At 43.4% G+C, this 26,466-nt stretch overlaps 1 protein-coding gene across 1 annotated transcript in view; it reads left to right on the top strand.

Annotated features, from left to right (window-relative positions):
* dph6 (diphthamine biosynthesis 6) overlaps nucleotides 1-24,514 on the top strand; it is a 58,040-nt gene extending 33,526 nt beyond the window's left edge. The window contains exons 13-15 of the mRNA XM_071902223.2: nucleotides 11,677-11,922; nucleotides 17,929-18,322; nucleotides 22,581-24,514. Coding sequence (XP_071758324.2) covers nucleotides 11,677-11,922; nucleotides 17,929-18,322; nucleotides 22,581-22,699 — 759 coding nt within the window. The 3' untranslated portion in view covers nucleotides 22,700-24,514. The remainder of the gene's footprint in view (nucleotides 1-11,676; nucleotides 11,923-17,928; nucleotides 18,323-22,580) is intronic.
* Nucleotides 24,515-26,466: the final 1,952 nt, after the last annotated feature.

Raw genomic sequence — 26,466 nt, 5'->3', positions numbered from 1 at the left:
CCCCCTTGATGAAGAGGTCAGAGGTCAAGTTGAGCTGTTTTGAGGCTGGGCCACCCATGTAGGGCCAGAGAAAGGACACAGGACGGTCTGAAACGAGAATATGGGGTTTCCTCTGCCTGCTTTATTTTATTTATTTTTGGCAACAAACTATACATGTTTTAAGTATCATTGCACATGTATATTTTGAGAATAACATATGGATATATTGCACTTTTTTCCAATAAAATCTGGGGGAAATCAAATAATAAAAGTGAGTTTGTGAAGATTAGCTGCCAGTAGGACTCTCTGTGGTGAATAGTCAAGGGGGTGACAGCTAAATATGAGCTAATGTGGGGAATGAGAAAGCAAAATTTTCAGTGATGAATAGCAGGAATTAAGCTAAGTGCTTTTGTTTTATGGTTTGTTATTCTCTCCCAGAATGTTTCACTACTGTGAAAGAGCCTACATGCACAATTCAGCACCCCCCCTACCCCCCTCCACCCCCCACACACACACATACACCCCCCCAGCAACCCTCACCCCACCTCCCAAAACTTCCTCAGCCTACATCTAGAGACTACATCTCCCTCAATTACCACAGAAGAGTAATTAGCCAAAAAGCAGTGTGTGCACGTCTGCGTGTGGGGAGGTATTCACGCAGTACGAACAGATTAATTAGGACGTTTAACTTCATTTCTAATACAACAAAATTAATCCCATAAAATATGAGGGATCTCGGAGGAGGTGCCTGTCAGCCTCTGACGCCTCTCCCCCGTTCGCCATAATCTATTAAAACCTTGCTTTTATCTCACCTCGCCCCTGTCATACTTTATGGATTTTTTCATAAACACGGCCCATACTTCATAAATGTCTCAATTTTCTAGTCTATTAACATTACTTCAAAAGCGCTTGATAAAAGAGGAGGGCATGCGTGAAATAATGCACCAATAATACGAAACGCTGGAGGCTAGAACAGTAGGGGCGGCTCTCTAGCGTGCACACTCAGACAATGCAAGGGATGTTATCAACTCTAATAAAAGAACAAATGATCACTTCCAACCAAGGAGGAGGGGAGATGAGGCAGGGAGGAAGGGGTGGGGCGCGGGGGTGGGGGGGGTGGGGGGAACAGTTGTCGAGTAATTGAGTCGATGAAAAATGAGGTCTTGAAGGCTGAATGGTTTGATCAGTCGTGAGATTGAAGGCTACTCAAAACTGTGGTGTTCTACGGCACATTTAGTCGCTTGCTCCTGGTTGCCACGGAGGACGTTAACATGGATTTGTGTTTTTTTTTTTTTTAACGCTCTGCTCGTTTCACCGAAGGCACAAGCAGAATAGGCTGGCTGTTTGTTTCCTTCGCCGAACGCCTGAATCATAAGCAATGAGTAGAACCTTTTGTTTGGAGGGATTCAGAAAGGCTTTGACTGACAGTTGGGCTTCACCCCAGAGCCTTTCCCCAGCGAGCATTGATTCAGTTCCTGTCTTTGTACATCACCTGTGTCTGTCTCTGTAGGCTGTACTCATCCTACCCAAACACTCGGGTCAACTGTCTTCACTTGAACTGGACACACACGATACTCACTGATCAAACCCAGTAAGACCTTACCAGAATGGCATGTCGACTGTATGCCCCGAGGCCAGGTCTTACACAGACACACACACACACACACACACACACACACCTGTGCACTCTTTGTGACTCGGCCCAGGCTGTATGACAAGGTAAACAAGCTCGGTCATTAAACTGAGTCACAGGTGACTCACTGTATGTCTCACACATGACTGACAGGACAGGTTCACAGCATTCAAATCACATTGACTGACATGCAAATGCCCAAACAAACACATGAGCAAAATAGGCACTTGAGCACGTACACATTCCCTCATACCGTTGCAGAATATACACACATAAACTAAACTAGACAGAGATTTGCTGATGGTTGCTGCAGGTTTACACACTCACACATGCATGCACATCCCCAACACACAGCGGGGTATTGTATGGTAAAAACGGGAGCAAGACCCTTCCTTCCCCCTCCTCTTAAACAGCTCCACATCCCAAGACGTATATCTGCGTTGACACATGGTCATAGCTCTGGCCTGGGACAGTGGCGGAGCCATGGGGCGGGGGTTGGGCCCTTGTGCCTCTATATGTTTAGGCTCATGTGTATGCATGTGTGTGTGAGAGGTCGAATGTAGACCACCTCCTATCTGATGAGGGGGCAGTTTTATGGGAGGTGGTAGACAGCAGCGGGGGTAATTATTTTCCTCCCACCCCCCTATCTTCTGTCCCCTCTCTCCCCCCTCCCGCTCTCTTTCTCTCCTGCTGTGACCGCGCGGAGGCTGACCTGCCACGGCAGTAGTCATTTCCAGGAGTCAGAGCGTTTGTTCGCTACATTATCCTCCGCCGCCGCACCACGTGGGCGCAGGCTGGTATCAGCTTGTACCGGGCGAGGACAGGGGAAGGACTGGATCTGTCAGAGCGCATCGGCTCTCAGACGGTCGTGTACGCCAGCGCTGTGCCTCGGCCCCGGCCCCTGCCACACTCCCCCTCATTAATGGGCCCGGCCCTGACAACTGATCCTAATTGCCTCTGAACAGCTCTTCATGTATTATTGGTGCCTGACTGCCTTGGTTCATGTCAACAAGCCACAGGAAGGAGGGACAGGATAGCCACTGCCACCATCCCTATTCCCCTTTCACACACACACACACAGATGATGTGTGGTCGCACATATAGCTATGCATATGAATATGTACAAACCCACGTGTACACACCCACACAGCCACACACACACACACACACACACACAGGTAGACATGTTCCAGCGCAGTGATCCTTAACCACCCGGGCAGCCTCAGGAGAATGGAGTTGTGCTCTCTGGTGTCTTAAGTCTGGTGAATGGACAGTCTTAACCTTAGCCATACAAAAACTACCTCGGCAAATTTGCAAATTACTTAACCATACTCTGTACACTGAATAGTATGTAAGTGTTTAAGTGGTTATATGGATAAAAATGTATTGGAGAACATTAAATTGAATGCAAATGAATGCAATCAGTTAAGATGTATGAATGGGATTTTATTTGATTAATTGTAGGCTTTGCTTTCTGTCTGAGAGAATCACATGGCGTGTGTGTGTGTGTGTGTGTGTGTGAGTGTGTGCGCACGCTTGTTTACTTCTCACTTTGTCACTGCTGATGATCAGTGGAAGGGGGTTAGGATGAATGGACCAGAGACATCAAGAAGGCATCCGAAAAGCGTCATGTAAAGACTCCACCACCACAGATATCTGCCGAGATACTCGCCCCGTTACAATTGCAATCACAAACACTCTCAATCATAATGCATCAATTATTTGTAGTCCTGTGTGTGTGAATTATTACCCTGCATCCAAGTATTTACTTCCCATTTTCCCCTCCTGTTTGAATATGGAGAAAGGAGAAGCGGAGTGGCTTGGCTTTTTATTTGTGGAATGAAATAACTGAATACCAAATGCATAGATGAAAAGCATAGCGGCGTGTCCTGTCCACTCCCATCACTGTCTGAGAGAGGAGAGACGTATGACCATCCCATTACTATGGTAACTAGCCACTATATTCAGAGCTGCCCGGGTGTGTTTCTTCCCCCTGCAGTGACGAGAGGGCATAGCTGACAGGGCCTGCACACACACACATACACACACACACACACACGCAAACACACAGATAGGGAGGCTCTGGAAAATGCTCCTTGTGAAATATACACATGGGTGGCAAATATAGACAGAAACACACAATATAGAGCGGCCAGTGCCCACACATACTGATGTGGTGACATACAGAAACGGATAGGGAACAGTAAGGAGAGAAATACGACCTCTTCCCTTCAAAAGGTTTCACTCCTACCCAAAATGTACAGTAGACACACAGAAACGTTGGAGGATTTTTTTTTTTTTTTCTCCTCGTAGCAGTATGAGATTTTAATTAAACAAGACTCGAGCAGGCACACAACACAGAAATACCGGTCACACGTGTTTATGCTTTCAAAAGTAGGAAGCACAACAATCAGTATTGCATCAAAATTCTCTAGCATTTTATTAATAGACTGTTTTGTTTGCACAGTGTGAATATATTAACATACAGAAAAGGGATGGATGTGCTGCAAACAAAAGCGGGGTTCATTAACACCAATTGTCACCAATCTAGACTGAGAGGTTGCTGGAGACGGCTTGTTGCAGCTGTAGATGCACCTAGTTGCAGTACAATACAACACTGTTTTGTAGTTTGTGTATTTTAGGGAACAGCTATTGCAGATTATTTCTATGATTATTATGCTGCTCTATAATTCTATAATTCCATAAGTCCCACATATTAAAAGTGGCAGTCATTGCCTCTGGTTAGAAATGATTATTGCATCCTCATGCAACAGTGGGCTAGCACTGCCGTTTTGTCTTCATTTATTAAGGAGATGTTCTTTTTTTTTAAAAGCAGTAAAACAGATGGCTCAGAGAGGAGTTAGCGTTTATGTCCCGTTTACTTTTGTCCACTCACTTTGTCATGAATTTCACATGGAGCGACTCTTCTTCTGAGTGGTCACTTTTAACCCGGGTCATTCATTTTTCAAATGCCATTGTCATCAAAGCACACTTTACCGAGGTAAAACGTGCTGCGGATGAATAATATACAACTTTCTGTTTTTTCTTTGGACATTTCAGCATGTTCACTTTTAATACAGATTTATTATTGATATTATGGATTCATTATGGAAGGGGATGTCAGAGCCTGTGAGCCTATCTAATGTGATAAAGTTTAGATGTTCAGAGTTCCTTCAACATGTAGAGTAATAATGTGGAGTACACAATATTTTCCATACATCAAAATTTATTGAATTGAATTTGATGCACTGACAAAACTGTTAATATTTGCCATATTCTTCAGTAGGGATTCGGTACATTTTCAGCATGTTGTATTTTATCAGGTTACTCTACTGAGAATATTATTTTCTCTGGCCCACATTTGCAGCAAAATGTAATTTTTTAATCATTCCAAAATGATATCATAAAATATTTGTTAGATGGAAAATCTTTCTCTTCTGAGTTGTTTTTTTTTTTTTAAATGTTAGTCTTTTTATTAACATGTTTTAGTTGCATCAGATTTTTTTGCAATATTGATTGATAAAAATCGATATAGAGCAACACCAATATAAACATTGCAAGTGAAATCCCCAAACAATTTGTAATATCCATTTTCCTTCATCCATATTCCTACATTTCAATGCTGAAATCTGTGGCTTATTTATGAGAACATTTTCACTTCGTCAGAAAAATATCCAAGGAGACTACGATGCTATCCAGCCGGCCTGTCCACGGTTTGAGCGGACTTGGTATGTGCAGCGTCGGTGATACTGCAGCTGCTTTTTCATGCAGTCATACTGCCATCTGTTGAGGGGAAGTGGTACTACCTCTATTTTCACTCTCCTCTTCATTCTTTTCGCTCTCTTCTTCATTCTCCCTTTCTTTTTCTGTTTGACTTCTGTTCATCTTTTTTATATCTGTAATACTGTGAGCTGCAGGTTGTCCAGTGTCCAGTACAGGCAATAGGGTCGTTTTGTTGTGTGTGTGTGTATCGGTGTGTTTGTTTTAACTGAGGGTTTTGGACGAGGATGCAGAGGGACTTTTCTCTCTGGACCAGTAGCTTGATGTGTCTGTGCCACAAGCCCACCGGCCCAGACAGAACGGACATATACACACAAACACACACACACACATGCATATATTCACAACCACTGACAGTTACTCTTCAATGCTTGTGCCACAGCTTTTTTTTTTTTTTTGTCCCTCCGCTGATAGAAGTTAAGACCTCTGACATAATTCTGTTGTGCCCAGGTTGAGTTAGTGCTTCTATTACCAGCCAGACTAAGAAATGTAGAAGGAGAATAAAAAAAGGAAAAAATATGAAAAGACAGAAGAGACGAGGTGGTCACAGCTGGAAAGGGAGAAAGAACGGGGGTTGAGGGTTGCAGTTTCAGCATCATTCAATCAGACAACATGCCCCTCAGCTGAAACAGCGAGACCCTCCCCGATTCTCTCGAATTAGGGAGATTAGCAGGAAAGCGCATAATGCAGGATGATGGAATTTGTCATAATTTGCATTGTCCTGGAAAGATTCGGTTTGATAGAGCGATGCATGGAGGGGCTTGTCATGTCCCACGGGCAGGTCATAGAGGAAGCTTGGCAGAAATGATTTTTGCGATATGTGCATCAGTCGTAAAAGCCTCACAACCAATTTGTCAAAAAATGTGAGGTCGGGACAGTTGAAGGCAGCAGGGCATTTTGCCCTAACGCAATGAAAAACCATGCCCCTCCATCACTCTGCATCCACAGAGCATGTCTGAAGTCTGCAGTGCTCCACATCAACATACACCTTTATTGCATCAGTTTTGACTATTTGTTAGATTTTATTTTCTTATTTTTTTGTTTCAGTAACATTACAACAACAGTAAATTCAGGATATAACGTAATAGCAATACCAATTTCACTGATACCAGTTTTATTTTGCGGTAAAAATCCATTGTTTATATTTAAAGGAGAATGATGGTGGAACAATTTATTTATTTATTTGTTTATTCATGCATGTTTGCGTTGGGATGCGTCTCCCTGAGCATCCAGCAGTCCGGCCCCCCCTGACCTTGGTAATAGTACTGAGCGGCGGCTCCAGACCAATAATCAGCATAAAGTTGACCAGAGCTGACATGACAGTGTTACTCTTCCACACGGTTCACCGTCTGTGGAGCGGGCATGTCGAGGGCAGACAGACAGGCAGCATGGAAAACACACTACAATACGCAGGCATAGAGAAGGTGGGGGTTGGGTCGAGGCCAGTGTCCCTGGCTTAGACTGACCACACGTTGTCTCTACAATGGCTCGTCATAATTCTGTAATTTTGTGTATTCTTCTAAATTTGTCAGGGTAATAACCATGTGCTTTGAACATATGCTTATGGTTTGTTCTTTGCATCAACATGCAATTTTAGACCTGAGAGAATGCATTCAGAAGTGCCCTATACTTGCCTTTCTTTGTGCACTTCATACGGCTATTTATGTCGCCGTTTAAGTAACACTGATTTTGTGTGACAGTTGAGCATACAGGGGTTAGGCTCAAACTGGAGCACAAACAGGAAGAAAAAATAGAAATAACGGAAAAAAACAAGAGGAAGGAATGGAAAAGGCGAATACCCCCCATCCCCCCAACAACCACCCCCCCCACAACCCCCTTCCCACGAAGCCTTAAATGAGAAGCCTAACATGGGGAGAGATTCTGTAGAGGGGAGAAAGGTTGTGGTTCTCCTGAACGGTTTGTATTTGTAGAAATGAGGTGTCAGAAGAGGCAGGATTTCCTCAGGGCGCAGCACAACATGAGCCCATCTCTTATCATTTCCCACTCCCAGACGTGATCTGCTTTGAATGCACTAATGCTGAAAGAGCCCCACAGACTTGAAGCCAGTTCAAGATGAAATCACAGCACACAGACCTGACAAACTGCCATCCACCACGTAAGGATTAAACAGTCGTTGCATATCAAATCCCCCCAAAAACGCAGAAATAATATATGCACTTAAATACGTTCAACAAAACTTCAACCCTGGGTTTTTTTTTTGATCCCCACATTTTGAACTATTTGCCAACGTTTAAATATTCAAGAAAAGAAGAAAAATCACCAAATGGAAAAAGAAATTTGGAATTTTGTCACATGAAATAAGCATGTTTCATAAGGGATTAAAAGTGAACCTAAAAGTGTTCCATTTAAAGTGGTAAATTATAATTCATATGTCAAATTAAGTTTTAGATATGATATGAAAGTCTTGCCTCGGTGCTCTGAAGATGCAGTTACTGTCTACATAATTACATTTACCCCTTTACCCACGGTCAGACTGTAAACAACAATGAAAGGACATGATACAAATATTAATTGCATTGTGCTTCATTTAGTCACCCACTGTTTAGCTCATACTGTACTGTACTGTACTGCCATTACCCCTTTAGCTTGGTTACATGTGTCCTTGCATAAGGGAAAAGTTACACCATATTAATCTAACCCATTTTACACATTTTGTATTATCATTTCGCTGGTTAAATTATGCATGAGGTCTCAATGGGGAGAAATGTGACCATTAGCATATCTGATAGTAGCGGTGGAGCGGTTTTCCACCTCTCTCTGTCCTTGGAACCAGGCAGAAAAACCTGACTGTTCGTCAATACCAGGTCATTTTACCCAGGCCAGCCCGGTTCATCCATACCATTCCAGAGCTCTGCTAATGACACTCAGAGACGTCCTCGGCAAGATGGGGGCCCAAAGGGCTCCAACACCAATGTGAATATAGCCCAGCCCTGTCTGGTCATGCCTTGAAGCTCTTTGACAAAAACGGCAATTAGAAATGCCTCAGACACACCAGCCTGATACAAGACACCGTTAAGGCTTGAAAGTGGACACAGCCAGGCGCTTCCTGAGTGCATTTACATATATGTTACTGTCTGCAGCTCCCAGAGAGGGAGAGAAAGAATGTCTTTGGGGCTGGGTGACCTTTTGACACGTCATTGGGTTTATGAAAAATGATGGTGTTTTAGCCATGAAATAAAGGTCGATAAAGCATGAAGCCAAAACACGGCTTTAATTAATGCTAAGCAGGGAAGAACGTGCTGCGATCGCCACAGTCGTTGAGCTGATAGGAAGTTTGTTTGGTTTATTGTTGGGAAAATAAGGTCGTAAATGAAGTTTGTGTCAAAGTCAGTTGGTACTGTATGTTTTAGATCTCTGATCCAGGATATTATTAGTTAGAAACTTCCAATAACCTTTTGAGCCTTTTACATCATGTCAGCAAATCTTAATTATTATTTAAGCAGGTAGAAGAGAAATAAACCAACATGAACATTTCTTAGCATTGATTCCCCATGAATACTTTAATAGAGTGCGTCCTCTTTTCTCTGTGGGCCATTTAGACTGTTAAGGCTAGCATTTGAAAAATACTTACCTTGTTATAAAAAGTTTAATGTCATATGCAATTGTTTGACCCTTATGAATATTAAAGGATCCCATCTCTGCCCTATTAAAAATGCATGTGGCATTGTGGTTGTTGATCACGTTTAGAACGCCCATGCAAATTGGACTGTCTTCCCTGTCAAGGCCTAAGATGAATAATGTAGTTGTGTTGTATATTCAGGGACACACCATTGACAGTCAATTAACAAGTTTGATTGGTGTGTGAACTCATTCTTTTGAACTGTTAATTTTATGTAAATAGTATTCGCTCTCCCTTCTCTGCTGTCTCTCCCCCATCCTCGCAGGTTCACCACAGAAAGATGTGCCCCCACCACCACAAACCCCTCAGTTCCCTATCCCACCTCCCACTAAGAATAACCAGAGCGGGATCCTTAATAATTGATCATCACACACCTGCTTGGTAGAAGCTAGGGGAGTCTGCCTTTAACAGTCAAGGGGCCCCATGCTAGCCCCCTTTTGATATTCAAATCAACAAATGGTAGCCCTCCTTTATGAATTCAAAATGGAGAGAGCTCTTTTCATACGGACGGGCTTGTTAAAAGATTCTGGCCACCCATCCAACCTGATGGAGCCCTTCTCTGTTGGAGCAGATATGATGGCATTTGATGGCTCATAAATGGAATGCCAATGACAATTTGCTGTTGATGTGCGGGAATCTGGCTTTTATGTTAGGCAGACATAGTAATGCATAGTAACGCGCCGGCAGATTGTGCTTGCAGGTAAATGATCCAGTGATTGATCCAACCGTTTGAAAGCAGGGAGGCCCATATCTACTCCCTCTCCTCCCCCTTCACTCCCTCCTGCCCCTCTTCCTCATCATCCCTCCATCTCTTGTCTCCAGCGCTGTCCCAGTAATTTGGAGCAGCAGAGGCAGAAGCTGAAGATTCATCAAAGTTGACAAGTGAACCCAGGAGCTGGGGATCATGGCAAACCCATCTGATTATGGAAATGGCCGTGACCATGTCCGCCCTCTAGCTAAACAGTTGTGCAGCTAGCATCTTGTTCTGCTGATATCCCATAAAAGACAGATTTAATACATTTCAGGCAGAAAAAAATAATCACCGGTATTTTCCTCCTTTGAACAACATGTGGCACAGCATACCTCCATCTACATAGGCTTTGGATATCAAGACACTTATCCTGACTTGCTACCAAGTGAGGAACGTGACGTGTTTGAAGTGAGTGGGAGGGGGAGTTTGGTTTAGGGGGTGCTAAGTCTTCAGTAATACCTCTGGTCCACTTTAACCCTGGTAATCTCACTGTGAAACACGATACCCGTGGCTGTGCCTTTGCTAATCAGCTAAGGACCTTGTCTCGGGCCGTGTATCAATTGATTCAGGCCTCCTTGATCCTCCCTGGGGGTCTGCATGCACTCACACTCCAGGGTCCTTGCATAGGCCACCAATTAACAGCATGTCATCCGCAGCTATTTGCATTGACCAGGAGCTAGTGTCCAGCACTGAGGCCGTCCAACCTCAAACACTGGCAGGTTACAGGGTCTCTAAAGACCTGACCCCCTTAATGCCACCATTCATCCCCACTCATCTCTCTGCATTAAACAGATAGATTTTTTTTTTCGGGTTCCATTATTTAGTTTTGGATGCTAAATTCTAACAGAGGCATTTAACAGAGAACTCGGCTAATTATCACATGGCTAATTATGCTGATGAATAACAGAGATACTAGTGCCATGGAGGTACGTTGACAGACTGCTCAGAAAATACCTGCTTATTTTAGAACTGTGAAACGAATGTTGTTGGTGATTAAAAAAAAAAAAGCAAAATGGGAAAGACACATGGAACCTGTTAATTGATGCACTACTATTCAAACATACGCTGGTAATTAATGTTAATTTGATTATAGCACCTCACTGATGAATATATTGTACTTTTTTGACAGAACTGATGACTTGTTTCGTACACCTGCTTTGACGGTTAAATGACAACTCTGTCTTCACCATGACCTCAATTCAAAATCTCATTCTTTATGAGTGTACACACCCAGTACTAGCTATAGTGACCAAAAACTACATGGGCATGCGTGTAGGACTAATATAATGAAAAATATTTTTGTCATAGAGGTTTACAGTGGATTGAAATACATAAATCGTCCTCTCTTGATATTGAACCACACAACATCTTCACTGGTTATTACTACCAACAGTAGAAACTACTTTTTGTGTGTTTGCAAGGTCATTACCAGGGTTTAGATTTCATATCAACATATGTACATATAAATGCCACTAAATGACATGCTATCCCCTTCTGTAACAACAATGGTTCTGCTGGAGCAAGAAATTCACGACTCACATTTGCTGCACTTGGCTTTGTCCATTGGTAGGAAGATTGCATTTATCATGTTCAACATCACTGCCAAGCTGCTATAGCACTGTCCTGCCCAGTAACCAATTCTGTGGAAGGCCGTAATTGAGTTTCAAGCGATGGATTGATCTGGTGGACAGATTTATTCCTTTAGCCTGTGTGTGTTTATGTACTTGTGTGTGTGTGTGTGTGTGTGTGTGTGAGAGTGATATGAATAAGTTTAAGCATTGTACTCTACACTAGGTTAGCAACATGAACCCCAACCTTTGCCTTTTTTGTTTACCAGACCAAGACCAACACTGATATTTATGCTGCGTTCTCCATGTATGTTCTCTCCTCCAGGTGGATGAGTCGGTGTTCTGTGCGGGCCAAATTGCTTTGGTCCCCTGTACTATGCAGTTGGTGAAGGCCGGCAGCAGCACCCAGGCCCAGTTGTGCTTCAGCCATGTGAAGAAGGTTCTGGAAGCTGTGATCAGCGGCCTGACTCTGGGTCACGTCGTCCAGGCCCACTGCTACACCACAAGACACCAAGACATCTCCATCATCAGGGCGGTGTGGGAGAGCATGCTGACTGCTGCACAAGACAAGGTCAGCAAGTGTGGAGTCGAGCTTTCTGCTTTTGAAATGTATCCAGGTGGTGAAGGAGAAGAGTTGTGTCTGGCTGTTTCATTAGATGCACAGGAAATATTGATCATACTTATCCTGCAAAATTACAACCACATAGGATGAACACACATTTAATGCATCAAAAGACAATGGAAAGAAAATGGAAAATATGCCAGTGACTAAGTAAAAGAAGAGAAACTTGATATGGTATCCAAGCTTGTCAGAAAGGCCTTTCAGAATTGTATTTTATAGTTCTGAAATAAGCGAAAGTTCCTTGCCCCTCTTCCCCCCCCTGAGACCCCGGCCGCTGCGACTGATATTTACCATTGAGTGCGCTCATGAAAAGTTGATGATGTGGGAAACGCTGGTGTCTTTGATAATATGGAGCTTGGCACAGAAGCAGATGTCTTCCTCAGAGCCTCCCTAATCCTTTGCCCCCACACACCATTTTGGAGCTCCGTTCAACTCTCAGAGCAGCTTATCCCCCTCTCCACCCCTCTTTCCTGCCACCTCCCTCCATCCTTCCCTCCATCCCATCTCCCCAGCTACAACCCCTGCTCCATACGGCTAATAGGGGCACCAGTCTCCCCTGCCAGCCCTGCTCCTCCCGCAGTAATCTGTCTAGCCAGGGGAATAAGGGCTAAGGGAGAGAGGAGCGAGCCCACCTCCAACATGTGGCTCTGTTCTGTGGTAGAAGGTTTTAGAGACTAGAGGCTCCGGAGAGGGTTGGAAGTGGAGAATGTCGACTTTGTATTAATTCTGCCAAAGTCTGCTATATGAAGGACTTTCTTCCAAAATGTTAATATCCATTTTGTGGGAAATAACTTACACAATGTTCATTGCTCCATATTTAAATAAACATGATTATATCCTCTTAAAAATCTTACTATTCTATAACTTAAGGGCTTAAGCTAGCTAACTTAAAATAATATTGAATAGTGATCACTTTCATGCCAGAAATTATATTGTCAAAGCTGATGTTATAAATTTCAAATGGTGGATATCTCATTTTGGAATGACACTCTTCAAACTCCCAGTTCAGCACGTCTCAGTTGAGAGTTGATGTTTATTTGTTAAGTTATTTCTTGACACATTGTCACCTTGTTATAATGCACAATGGAATAGAAACCCTAAAAGCATCGACAGTGGCTCAAGATGGTCAACACTGTCCATCTGTTGCACTTCCATAATGTATGTCAGAGCAATTCAAAATATTCATTCAGTGGACCCAGGATTGCCACCAGGAGACTGATGAACAGCTTTCATTTTCAAGAGGCTCTCAGATTAAGCCCCGCTGATTGACAGCTCCGGGTGTGTCGCTGGTAAACAGGTGAGCTCATCCCTCAAGAACAGACCAGGCTTAGGTGGTGGGTTACTAACCTGACCTCCTACCCTCTCTCTGCCTGTGAGGCTGATCTTTTGGGTGTGACTCCCCAGCTTGTCTCTTCCCCATCGCTCTTACTTTTCCCCTCTCTCCCACTCCAAGTGTAGACGTAGAAAGGGGCAGCGGAGGAAAGATGGGGGAGAGAGGGGCTGTGGCGGGGGCTTCTGTTTCATCCCAAGCCCGGTGAAACGCTCTCTCCCTGGGGTCGGGATTACACAAAGCACTGCTGCTCATTTGAAGTGACTGTAATGAGAATATTTAACTCAGGTCAAACACCGATAACACAGCTCCCACAGAGAGGGGGAATAACTTAGGCTCCACCAACCCGCATCGGCAAATATGAAGCAAATTCCTAGAAATGTCGGTTCACTTGTAGACAACTTTCTGCACTGGTGCCTTCAAACATATAGGCATTTCAGAGTGAGAAAAATCTGTTGGGCTATATTTTATGTTTCAGAATTGTGAAAGCATCCATTTTAAGACCTACTTTAATCACTAAATCATCAGTCTCAGTTAGATTAACATTAACAGAAAATTATCTCTACCTATAAATTTGGTTTTCATGGGTCTGTATGTATATATAAACAGTATAATTTGTGTGTGTGTGTGTGTGTGTGTGTGTGTGTGTGTGTGTGTATACTGTACATATATACAGTATATATATATATATAAACAGAGTATCATTTCATCACCTTTTCCCACATTACCTCTGTATGTGCAAAAGAAATCTTCAGTAAAGTAGCTAGTCATTTGTCACTGATTGCTGCAGCTTGTCTTACTACTGCAATTAAAGAACACTGTTTTTTTAATCTTTTAACAAGACTGTTGGAGAAAACATGACTTTCTGTCATGTGCAAAATTGTGTTCACCCTTAACATTTTGCCTATTTTGCTGGGCAACAAAATAATCTAAAAATACACTTATGTGATTTTTATTTATTTAATTATTTTGTGAAGAGGATGTCTTACACCTACACACAGTACTCTATTGTATCAAACTGAACTGAAAAATATGGAAATGTGCTGTATGTGAAAGCATGAAATCTAATCTGCACAATTATACCCATCCTTGATTCATTAAGGCTAAACTGCGTCATTAGCAAATAATTCATTCAATATCTCATATTGTATGTTACACAGACTGAGTATATAGGTTGCAACAGGATTTGAGTAATATTTTTCATTCAAATTTGTTCTGATTCTGCCTTATTTTTTCAACAAGGCTGATATCATGTCCCTTCAACACATCTCATTGATATGTCACATGGACTGTAATTGGAAAACATGAGCAGAGCGTTGAATGTGTGGTTCACTTAACGATGGAAATTGGAGTCCAGTTGTTGAGGTTTCAAAGAAACAATAAATTATCACTCCTCACACTTTTATATATAAAAATATATAGGGGTTGTTGATAGGCACTTTCAGATATGAGACCGGTGAAGCGCATGTTTCTGATAGGAACACCAGTGCCTACCGTGTCTGTGAAGCCACAGGGCCATGTTGTTGTTGTGCGTTGATAATTTCTCTAATCAGGTGGATGAGGAAGCTTGCAGGGTTAATTGGGAGCATACTGGAGTCGCTACAAGTGTGAAATCGTATTTACAGTGCATCGAACCGCAAGGTCAGTCTGTGTGTGTGTGTGTGTGTGTGCGTGTGTGTGTGTGTTATATGCGTATGCGTGCGTACGTGTGTGTGTGTGTGGGTTTGATGAATAGGGAGGTGTTCATGTGAAGTCGATAATTGTTAAACAGACTTCTTTTTCTGTAGCAATGACAGGTCCTGAAAACATGTCACCGACTATTATTTGTTTACCAGTGATTTTCTTGTTATTGAGCAAGCTTAAATGTTTTGTAGTCATGATTCTTCCATAACGCAGGAAAAAAGAAAGAAATGAAATCTGAGATATTTTTGAATGTACTTTTCATATAGGTTGTGATATTTTGGTAATGTGGATAAAACTTTGAAATTAGCGGTTATGTTAATGTTAATAATATTTTGATTGGCGATAAAGTAAATTAACCACTAATGAATTTTAAGTGTGTTTTAGTTGCTGCATACAGTAAGCCCTTTTTACACTGAATTATTGTGCATCTCCAATTTTGGCAATCCTGAAGTAACTCAATGGCAGGATCCTGTATTGCCCTCATGCTCTTAAAACTTTCCTCACCCATCCCTGTAGAAGAGTGTGCAACAGACATGGCATTGTGTGTTTCATTTATACAAATGGTCTGGACTAGCTATGGAGTGGAATCTCAATAAGAAAGAGAGTGAGTGTGGGGGGGACGGGGAGGTGTATGGGAAGGGATATTATAGCGGACTGGCGGCACTCAGCGCTGAGCCGTAGAGCCACATGCTGAAGGCGTCCCGCTGGGCAGGAAATGTAGGGGAACTGGCTAAGCGGCGCAGTCCCATCAGCTCCCCGCTGTTCCCCGCCTTTACACCACTTCCTTATTACCGTGTTTACCGTTCGGCTTTCACGCCTCTCGGCCCTCCAACCCGCCGCACGCTCCAGGCGTACGGACGCAAGTAAGAGGGAGAGAGGGAGGAAAGAAAACAAACATAAAGAGAAGCAGGTCACACCCCATCAGTGTAGAGAGCTGAGCGCAGCAGATCCAGACTTCATGGGTTTACCTGCTGCCTACGCATGGAGAGAGCGCTGGGTGAATGGCTGCATGCCCTGGAACTGAAGTGGGATGAAGTAATGAGATGGATTGTGTTAAGTAACTGCTGTAGAGCGGGACCGAGCCCTCTACACACACACACACACACACACACGCACACACACACACACACACACTGCCACCCTCCAACCTTCCAACTTGCCACTCCAGCACTCAGCTCCACCATATATCAAAATTCGTCACCTCTTTATTTTATTGGATTAATTTAATAAATGATCTCTGGTCAGGTAGGGATGTCAGCCAGTTTGATTGCTCTCCCTCTCACTCTCCTGGCAGGGAAGCACACGGTAATGGAGCTCTGACCACAGTCAAGTGCACATGCACACGTGCACCGACAGAAACACATACACACACACACACACACACACTCACACACCTTTAGCACTTTAGTTCTACAGAACTACTGAACAAACTGCCCTCCTAATGTAACATTTTGGTAGGTACATAAATAAAAAAACAAACAGGGACTGATGTAACCACCTCCGACAGGTCTGAAGAAAAGTCAGCAACTGTGCAGCGACTATAAAGTCCTGCCAGAGGCTGGGATGGGGAAGCACGGCGCTGAAGTCCCCTGATCTCCTCGTGGACGGTCGGTTGGGTATAGTACCTCGGCACCCAAGGCCTGCAGGGTGGCCTTTAAGCCTGGCTGAGCAAGACCCCCGTCCTGTCACTTCTCTCCCCAGTTCCCACTCTCTGTTCCCTGGGCAATCACTATTGACAAGTGCAGGAGCAGTTCCCTCTAGCAGAATACCTAGCCTGTGCCAGAAGTGCTAATCTAACATTTATCAAAGCGTAGGACACGCATGTGTGCTGTCACTCTGTCCGACATGCTAACAGGTCCGTGCTGACATGGCTATTGTTCCCTGCTCTTGTGGTTGTTATTGTTGATCACTGCAAGCTAGGCTCTCTACAAAATCAGCCGAGTAAAGAAATCTTAATCTTACCCCCCCTCACCCCCCGACCCCTGCTTCTTTCAGTGTTTTTCACTCTCCAAGGCAAGAGGTTAGCTGTTGATACACAATTAGGCGTTTGCTAAAGTTTAATCTGAAGGTAAGTGCTGCTTCGGTGAATCTGGTGGATTGGGTCATGACGGGTTCGTCTGTCGAAGGGACAAAGAGGCCGCCGTCTGCTCTTGTCAATGATTTCTCTTTTTTGTGAGTGAATTTCAAAATAAAGTGTATGTAACCTGTTATTATTCTGCACTTACGAAGTGGGGTGTAAGTGGATGAAAATTGATCCAGCAAATTGAAAAGGGGGTTAAGTGTTTTTGCCCTATCGACTCCAACTGAAATGACGGTTGTATAAAACACTCATTTCTCTCCCATTAGCAGATGAAGCCACAGCCAAGTATTATTAGAGGGCCACATTGTAGCGCTGCTGCAAGACATTTTGTTACTGATAATGGCCCACAGTCCGGAGGAGAAAAAAAGACAAGATTTTGACTTGCTAGACAAAATCGAGGCAGTTTTCCACTAGATGTGTGTGGTGAAATGGTGTGAAACTGCCACAACATGTCGAGAATGATCTTCTTAGAAAGGTGAAAAGCCATCTTTGGTAGAAGCTGTCATGTTTGTAGATGCGGCTCAAAGTGAATGCATTAGTGCATTTTGTTTATGGTGGCTGTATGCCCTATGGATTCTTGTTGAATTGTTTGCACCCTATTATTACCAAGGGTCACCTCGCAATCTCACGTTAATTGATATCCTGTCAATCTCTCAAGTGAAAAGCCTGTCTTGGTGGAGTGGGGTAGAATTTCTGTGATGTATTTTACAATAATGTTTTATGTTGATGGAATAGTCTTTCTGGTCAGAAAGCACAGCAGGTATCTCAGCAGGAGGGCTATACATTTGATTGTAGTGTGTGGCACAGCACAGTACACAATTTGCCAACCAGTTCATTTGAATACCATTTGTCTTTATTGCAGGACGTGCTTTGGGAGCCTGAGATCACACAAGGTCCATTATTGGTGGCTGTGGTCCCTGCCTTACCCAAAGGTGCGTCTGTTGAGCTTCATGTCACCGCTGTCCAGGACGACCCCAGAGAAAGGACGTCCTGTCACATGACTACAAAGGTGGCGTGTGGATCCATAGAATGCCACACTGTTGTGTCAGCTGACGGCTGCAGTGCGTCACTTTCCCTCTCCCTGGCCCTCGCTGTGCCCGGCGCCGGCCTGGAGGTCTTGGGTGTGAAGGATGTCGTCGGAGCAGTCGGTGCTACGTTCAAGAATGCCATGAAGAAGATGGGCGCTGGGCTGCTGCCGCTGTGTGCCAGGGTGTTCTACAAGTACGACCACTCACTGGCACAGCAGATTGTTACAGGTATATCACTACATCTCAGTCGAGACGCTGCTCACACACTTTACATTAATCTGATGTTTAGGTCCATTAAGAGGATTTAACCTAAATGGGCCATCTTGTGTTCTGTTGAATACAGCTGCATTGGGATATATTGTTCTTACACATTCTCCACAGCATCACTTCATTATTAGAAATAGAGCAAAAGTCTGTCTCTCCGGAGCGTCTCTCTTTTCAAAGAAAGTTTGAGGTGACATTAGCAAAGTAAACTCCATGAAGTAGTCTAGGAAGCAGTCTCTCCAGAGGATCTCCACATCTTCCTGTGTTTAATTATTGTGACTCATTTGTTGTGTCTGCATTGTGTACAGTAACCCAAGCAGCTGGCACAGTCTTTTGTCATCATTATACTTTTATATGCCACCGTCTTCCTCTCCCAGGATTCTAGGTTCTCGTCAAGGCAAATGCGGAATGGTATTTGTTTAATCCGGAGAGATGTTCTCTCTCTGAGGGAAAAGGGCGACTAGCACATCTATCACACAGGCTCAGTTGTCAAGTCCTTGCTGAAGCAATCAATTAACATTTTTGAATCCACGCCAAACCAACCATCTTACTGTCATTTTTAGCTTCGACATAACTCGTCTTTATGAGGGGACATGAAATTATGGTCACCAGTGACGAATAGGAATAAGGAAGGTCTATTTAGAATATGTGTGTTTGAATTCATGAAGTTCAAACAGTGCTCTTTGTTACCTAATTATATAATCATTATTCAGCCTTGTGTCTGACTGATGCTAGGAGGACAATCTCAAGGTAGAACAGAACTGCTAAGTACACAGCAATCAGGTACAAAATAAAAAAATAGTTATGAAATGTTTAATTATGGAGTGCTTTGTGGCTTAGTGGACGCAGGCACATATGTTGTGCGTAGAGAGTTTGAGTTCAGCTCATGATATTTTCATCATTCTCCACTATAGCAGAGTCCAGTGAGGTAGCAATGGCAAGAAATCATCTTAAAAATGCCTTAAATGTATATATCATATATATAATAGAATTAATTAATCTTAAGATATGTAGAATTACCCATATCATGTCCAGTAAATTAAGAAAATGTATTCCCTTGTACTGTATATTGAGATGAAATTGCATTGTTTACAGAACAAACAAAACATTTACTAATGAACTAATCCAATAGCAAGTCGTCAGAATTTCTCTTTGGGTTTTATAGAAACCATTAACTCTGTTACTGGGTCATTGGGGACCGCGACAAAAAAAATCAACCCCGATCTTCACCCTTGAAATGTGTGTTTCTTTTATTATGAACAGTACAGAGTGTTTCCCCAAAGCCAGTTATTGACTCATCATTGAACTGGAATCTGTTACCTTCCTCTGCACGCACAACCAAGCCCTGGGAGCTCACCCATGGGCCTTTTCATGGGTCACAGCCTATGCTCACTGGGTGATGAATCCCAAAAGTCAAAGGAGGAAAAGTAACACCTCTGGCGCTAGCCGTCACAGCCACACGACTGCTACTGTCAGAGAGCAGACAGAGAACAACACTGGAGCAAAATGTGACTGCACACCCCCCCGCCCCCTTTCAATTACTTGCGTTAGGATTCACAGCTGATAGACATGACATATGCTTCAAATGAAACCTTTAAACATCTTGTCTCAACTTATTATTTACGACAGAAAGGTTCGAAGAAAGATAGCCCCGCAAACCTCAACTTTTACTGAGGGGCCTAAATGGGTTCATATGACAATATTCTAATAGCAAAAATATAGCAGGGTCAAGAAATCCATTATTTCTGTATATCAAGAAGAAAATGAATGCGAGTACAAATGGTTATAAAGGTTGGTCTTTTTGCTTCCTAATACACTCAAAAGACTATGGTACATCAATACTTAATACAGGAGGGCAGTTTACAGACCACAACCTGCCTTGGTAGGAAGTCTTCCCTTTCTCTGTGGCGCTGTGGGAGCTCCACTGCACACACTCAGCCTCTCACCCAGCCACATTGTTCATTCTCCTTGGCCTAAATGAACAATTTTCATGAGCCAACACTTGCTAATTACCACCTCGTTTACCGGTTAATTTGAACCAGTTTGGGAGTCAGTGTAGCACAACTAAAAACCACTGGCTCTGGGCCTTGGCTACTGCTTAAAAGCCCCATAAGCCCAGCAGGCATCAGCCATTTCACACAAGAACCCCCTTTTCTCTCCTTTTCACTGCACCCTACACTAACACCCCTCCTTCTATTCACTTAGGCTTAAAATATTTATATATTAATCAGTTCAAACAAAAATGGCCGTTGATGTTTAGCATAAAAGGGTGTTGTGGGCATTAGTAATGGTTTGGTTTTGGAAACACAGAGAGATTTAACAGCAGCCTTTTCAACTCTCTGTGTGTTCGCCGTGAAGCAGAATAATGGCTGGTACTCTTGGGTAGATGGTTTAGTTCCATCCCATTGCTAATGTGATTGCTTTTAGAATCTGTCTAATAGCCTCTGTCCACTGGGCCTCTCAATGAGGCTCCCCATGTAGTCCAAAGGGGGGGCCGAGGGACCAGGGGATTGTCAGGGAACCAGGGGAAGGGCATTGGCTGCATGCATTATGGGAAGTGTTCATAGGATTGTGTGTGATGGGAAGTGTTCATAGGGGTTGGAACACAGCAGTCTGTTTCTTTACTCTCTTTCTCTCACATAGACGCACATAAACACGCAATAACATGGTCACTCAAGTCACCTTCACCCCCTCTCGTCTCTCATAAGTGCACAAGTGTGTGTGTGTGTGTGTGTGTGTGTGTGTACAGACACTGACAGAAACACTCAAACAGAGAGATTACAATTATTTCCTATCTGTTAGCACAAAGATTAAAACATCCTGACATGAAACACGGCTAGTGTGCAAGGTGTGATGAAGGGTGTGTTTCTTCTCGTAATAGAACCATCCACTGTGTGTGATCTCTCTGGCTCGTTCAGTTGTCAGCTAGCCATCTCCAGAGGATCCTGCTTCCCAGGGTGCACCACATGCTCTGATAACACACATATTTAGGCTTTTAATACCCCCAAAAAAGGCCCTGTGTTCAGTGGGGGCATTTTAAGCTGTAGTGCATATTAGCTAATTAGGCTGTGTGGGCTCTTTGTATGGATGTTTGGCATGCTGTGTCTGCCTCTAATGAAAGAGGATGAGGCTTATTAAATGGTGTTGAACTGCTCTTGTAACCTTTCTGTCCTGATTTCTCTCTCTACAAGTTCACATAGATGTCAGATCTTAGTGGTACTGCAGTACTAGTGGCTATTATCATCAAAAAGAACAGAAGTTTGTGTTTGTCCACTGAGACTTAATATAACTGGGCAGGAATTCGATTTTGACGGCCATTATGTTAGACAGATGTGGCTGTAAATGTAAAGACATTGACAGTTGTAGTGTTGATAGTGTGATGGTGACACAGCATACTTTCCCAGATATGTAACTCTACCATGACCATGTCAGGTCCCAGTGACCACACCCGAGTCACATTCAACATACTGTTAAATCAGAAGAAACAAGCCAGGACAGCCAACCATGTGACAGGAACACTTGTGACCAATTAGAGTGAGCAGAGCAGGAGAGGAAAGGAGCAACATCCCAGCGGGCCGCTGCTAAATAGACAGGCTGTCATCAAGACCAGGCTCTGAGACACTCAGTGAATTCTCACATGTCCACTGTCTGTCTGTAGACCTGCCACACACACACATACACAGACACACACACATACACACATACTAACAACATCTCTCAGCTCCATAAAACGGAGCAGCAGTCCCAACACAGCTTCCTAACATCCCAACACAACAGGGGTAGAGGATCCATTCCACTAGATCCCCCCAACAAGCTGCTCAATTGTCCAAAAGGGCACGGCAGGATTGCCCCCTCCCTCCTTACTGTGTGTGTGTGTGTGTGTGTGTGTGTGTGTGTGTGTGTGTGTTTGCTTGTATATGGCTCTGTGTGTGAGTTTGGGAGGGGTAGCTTAGAGTTCAGTCCTTGCTGACCATATGTCTGCACTGCAGGGAGACTGAATGGGGGGGCTACAATCTGCCAAGGATTTAAGAATGTCAATAATTTGTAAATAGGCCTGTGTTCTCTGGTTGAAGGGTTAAGTGCAGCCTCTGTCCTGGGACGGCCCCAGTGGGACGGCCATCTGAGGGTTTAATGCCCAACTCTAAGATACAGACAGCTTTTTAAAGTTGTAATGAAACTAACACCGCCCCCTTCTTTCTCCCTCCGCACCCCGTCCCACCAGGACTCGAGGAATGTTTGAGAACCTCTCTGGAACAGTCCGGTCCGTCCGTGGCCCTGGTTCCGGTCCTGGACTTGCCTGACTCCCAGATCCTCCACCTGTCCTGCTGGCTCGGTTTGTAGTAAAACAGCCAGGATCAACAACCAGACTCTAGTCGTCCACAGCGCTGGAATTCAATGGGGCTTTTCTCCAGGAGCGACTCTGACAGCCAAACAACTGATGACTTACAACGGAACATCAGTGAATGTGGGGGGGGGGAAATGCATAACTGCTCATTAATGTTGACTGTTCATCGCTATGTGTGTCTCCAAATTGTATTGATGATGTGTGGTTTTGAGCAGGTGTGTATCCCACCTCATACCCCAACACTCAGGCCAGTAATCCACTTTGTCCTCTACCAGAGTTGTATACTGCAGCAGCTGTTCTTCGGCCTCAGAGAGGGTCTAGTGGAAGTTGTATAACCTAAAGCTGCATACCAGAGGACCAGAGACTATAGGATTCTACAAAAGGAGACACCAGCAGTGTCTCAGGCCATGAGGTGATAAAGTGTATCCCTTGATATCCCACTGTTTCTGATGGAATTCCTCTTAGCACGCTACACGCTAGCTAACACCCCTCATAAAGGCCTAGCGCCACCGCTGACACCATCTGCTCAGATGTAAACCTATAGATTTACTCTGTGACTGGTTTACTGGTTTGTGGCTGTGTGCTATGTGTGTGGATGAGGAGACTGTGTTTCTCCCTCTCATGCTCCATGGGATCCGAGGTGTGTTATTATTGTGTAATAGGCAATCAGGACCAAGCACCTGAAAAGATTAAGCCTCTTTATGTTCCCTATCGATTCTAAGGCAGTCTGGTTAATAGGAGAGGGACGCTACCACATGCAGCTGCAGGGCAGGCGTGTGTGTGCGTGTGTGTGTGTGTGTGTGTGTGTGTGTGTGTGTGTGTGTGTGTGTTTCAGTGGACACCGTGTGATGGTGTGGGAAGAAAACAACACTATTAACCATTGCTCCTGGAACATTTCTTTTCTCAAAGATCATGAACCGTATTGATGATCTCAATTGAAATGCATCTTCACTCCGGCTATTCTCTTCATTGTGCTGGTGATGGCGGCAGCGGAGTGGGCTATTGATCTTCACCCACCGAGATGTTGTTTTCATTGTTGTTGAAAAAAATTGAACAATAGAGGCAACCAATAGAGCCTGAAGATTTTTATTGAGGGTTGAAAAACACAAACAAGCAATTATATATGAGGGTGAGCAAGCCAATGCACCATAAATATGTGTTAATGTTCACCTATTCAGTCTAAAGGGCCCGGACAGTTGCAGATTTTGACACTCTGCTTGCCATCCCAACCACCCCTTCCCCCCCGCTCTAATTTTTGGCTGAGACCAGCAGCTCTGTAGCTCGCTCTGTCTGTAGGTCGGTCGGTTGGTTGGTTGGTTGGTCCACAAAAATTTCCCTACGTGGTCGCAGCTATTGCGAATTCGCGCTTGTTGAATGATGCATCTGTCAAACCAACACTTAAATATGGGCATTTTTAATAAAACACTCTTTTTAAGTGCTTCTAGACCTCCTCAATTAGTCAATTAAGCACCCATAAATGTCACATGACGTAATATTTGATATTTCAGTGTTTTCGATAAAAGTGGCGTTTTAACCTCTATAGATTATGCAACGGCACAAATAGCCAATATTTCCCATTAGACAACCCAATGAGAATGTTTTCTTAGCCAACTTTCCTGGTCACTCCCAGTTATGAGTGTGTGTAAGTGTATGAATGCAAAGCAGGGCGTTGCTGAAAACAAGCATGCACGCTCAGCAAAATGTTCCCGGTAAATAAAGGTAAAAAAGAAATAGGATTGAAAAAACGGTTCAATTCATTTTGAGGTATGGAAAACTGGAAAAACAACATACATCAGCCTGTGGACATTGTATATCAGTGCTAGATTTTATTAAATTCTGAACGTGCTGGACGTTTTGTCTCCTGTTTTCTTCTTTATTGAGTTTTGAATCCATGTGCTTTTTTTGCCTTAGTGAAATAACAGATCAATTACAAGGAAATCATATGAAACCTAACATAAAAAAAACACAAGAGTCAGCATTTCAGTAAATACAGAGGAGCTCAGCCGCTAAATTTCAGTGCACGACAACCACTTGTCGATCACCAGTAAACACTACACTCTGTCCTTCAGCAGACATGTTTTCATACAGACACAAACAAAGCCACAAGTATATCATCACACCCTCATCACATCCAATGTGATGGCCTATGGCAGACACATTTCTTTGTGCTCTTACCGCTGTGTTTCCTCACAAAATGAATAAAGACAGGGTGACATTTAGTTTTCTCATGTGTGTTTTGTCAAATGTACATTTCTTACCAAGTTGACCTGCAACCACTGTACACACAAACTAGCTGTTGTGGCTAACAATGTCCTTTGTGCGCAGTGTACCACCCTGCGGCCCTTGTCATTGTGGCCTGGCACATGGACTTTAACTGTGTGGTACCTCCTCCAGGCTACCCAGGCTGATGTGTGCGACTCCCTTCCCCCCTCTAGCAGTGGCCTACAGTCGGGGAACCCATTTCAGCAGAGGTCTCGCTGCTCCAGACACCTCTTGACATTGTGGTCTATTTGCCTCAGTGACTGTGGTTTTGTTTGTTTTCATGTTTTGAATCCTTTTCCTCATAATGCCTTGTTTTCGTCCCCTGACGTATTATGAAAGCCTGTCATCATGGTCACAGCACTGGCTTAATGGAGCTTGTTCTGTCAGCTGGATTGGTAACTATCACGCGCTATTGAGTGGTGTCTGCTGCCCTCTTGTGGTCAACATCCATATTGTCTCCATCAACGGTCCAATTAAAAACAATCTCATTAAAAAGCCTGAGAACCTTTGACTCTACCCAGTAATTCCCACTTAGATCCATTGTGGCACAATTTACAAATTAAACCAAGCTGCCTAGAAATCTTTTACAATTGTCTTTCTCTTTGAATACATCATGAGAATATTCTCTTCAGTGCTCAAGGTTGAGATATTGAATTCATTTCTTGACCTTCATTTCTTAAGTTAGTATTGTATTTCTATCATCATCTTCATCATCTTCTTCTTCATCTTCTTCCTAAAACTGCTTTCCCATGAAAATGCACCAAATTTTGCACACAGTCCATGCCCAACAACACCCATTACAGTATGTAACCAATAGCCCTCGTGGTGGGCTACAGCAAACAATCAAATCTGAAAACTTTAAAAGCCAATACATCAGAGGTAGGCTTGCATTTTACAAACCTGTAGTTTTCACAGTGACTCCATCAATATGCTAAGAAACTTTGCTTCACTGCAACCTGTAGTCAATTTTGAGTCAATCCACTCTGTTTTCATCAAAAACTGTAAAACTGATTGACCTAACTCCTCCCACATTTTTACATTCCAATTGACACCAAACTTGCTACACAGCATCTTCAGACTGTCCCCGACAAATGATCCAGACGGATTTGAAAAATATAAAAAATTTAGCCCACAGCTTGATAAATGTCCAATCTTCATGAAATAAAATTTCCACAATTTTAGTAAATGTAAATAGAGCATCTTTAAACATTAGCTTTTCGCTTATGGAGCCTTCAATCTTGGTAAAAAAAAAAAAAATGTGCAGACATTTCTATGTTGTCTAGATAAAGTTTGGAAATGATCAGGATTTTATCTTAAAAACTGAATTTTTGACACTATTTTGAATACTGCTTTGGACAGTCATAATTGTGCACACATGGTGATTGCCTTAGTCATACTGTGAAACAACCACTAGCCTATTAAAGCCAGTTGTCAGATGTCACAACAAGTTCATAACTTGACATTAGCCTCAAAAGTTGTGACGTCGAGCCCTGGGTGCTGC

Source organism: Centroberyx gerrardi, chromosome 17 (assembly GCF_048128805.1).
Source record: "Centroberyx gerrardi isolate f3 chromosome 17, fCenGer3.hap1.cur.20231027, whole genome shotgun sequence".
NCBI classification, from domain to species: domain Eukaryota; kingdom Metazoa; phylum Chordata; class Actinopteri; order Beryciformes; family Berycidae; genus Centroberyx; species Centroberyx gerrardi.
This window is presented reverse-complemented; position numbering and strand designations above follow the sequence as displayed.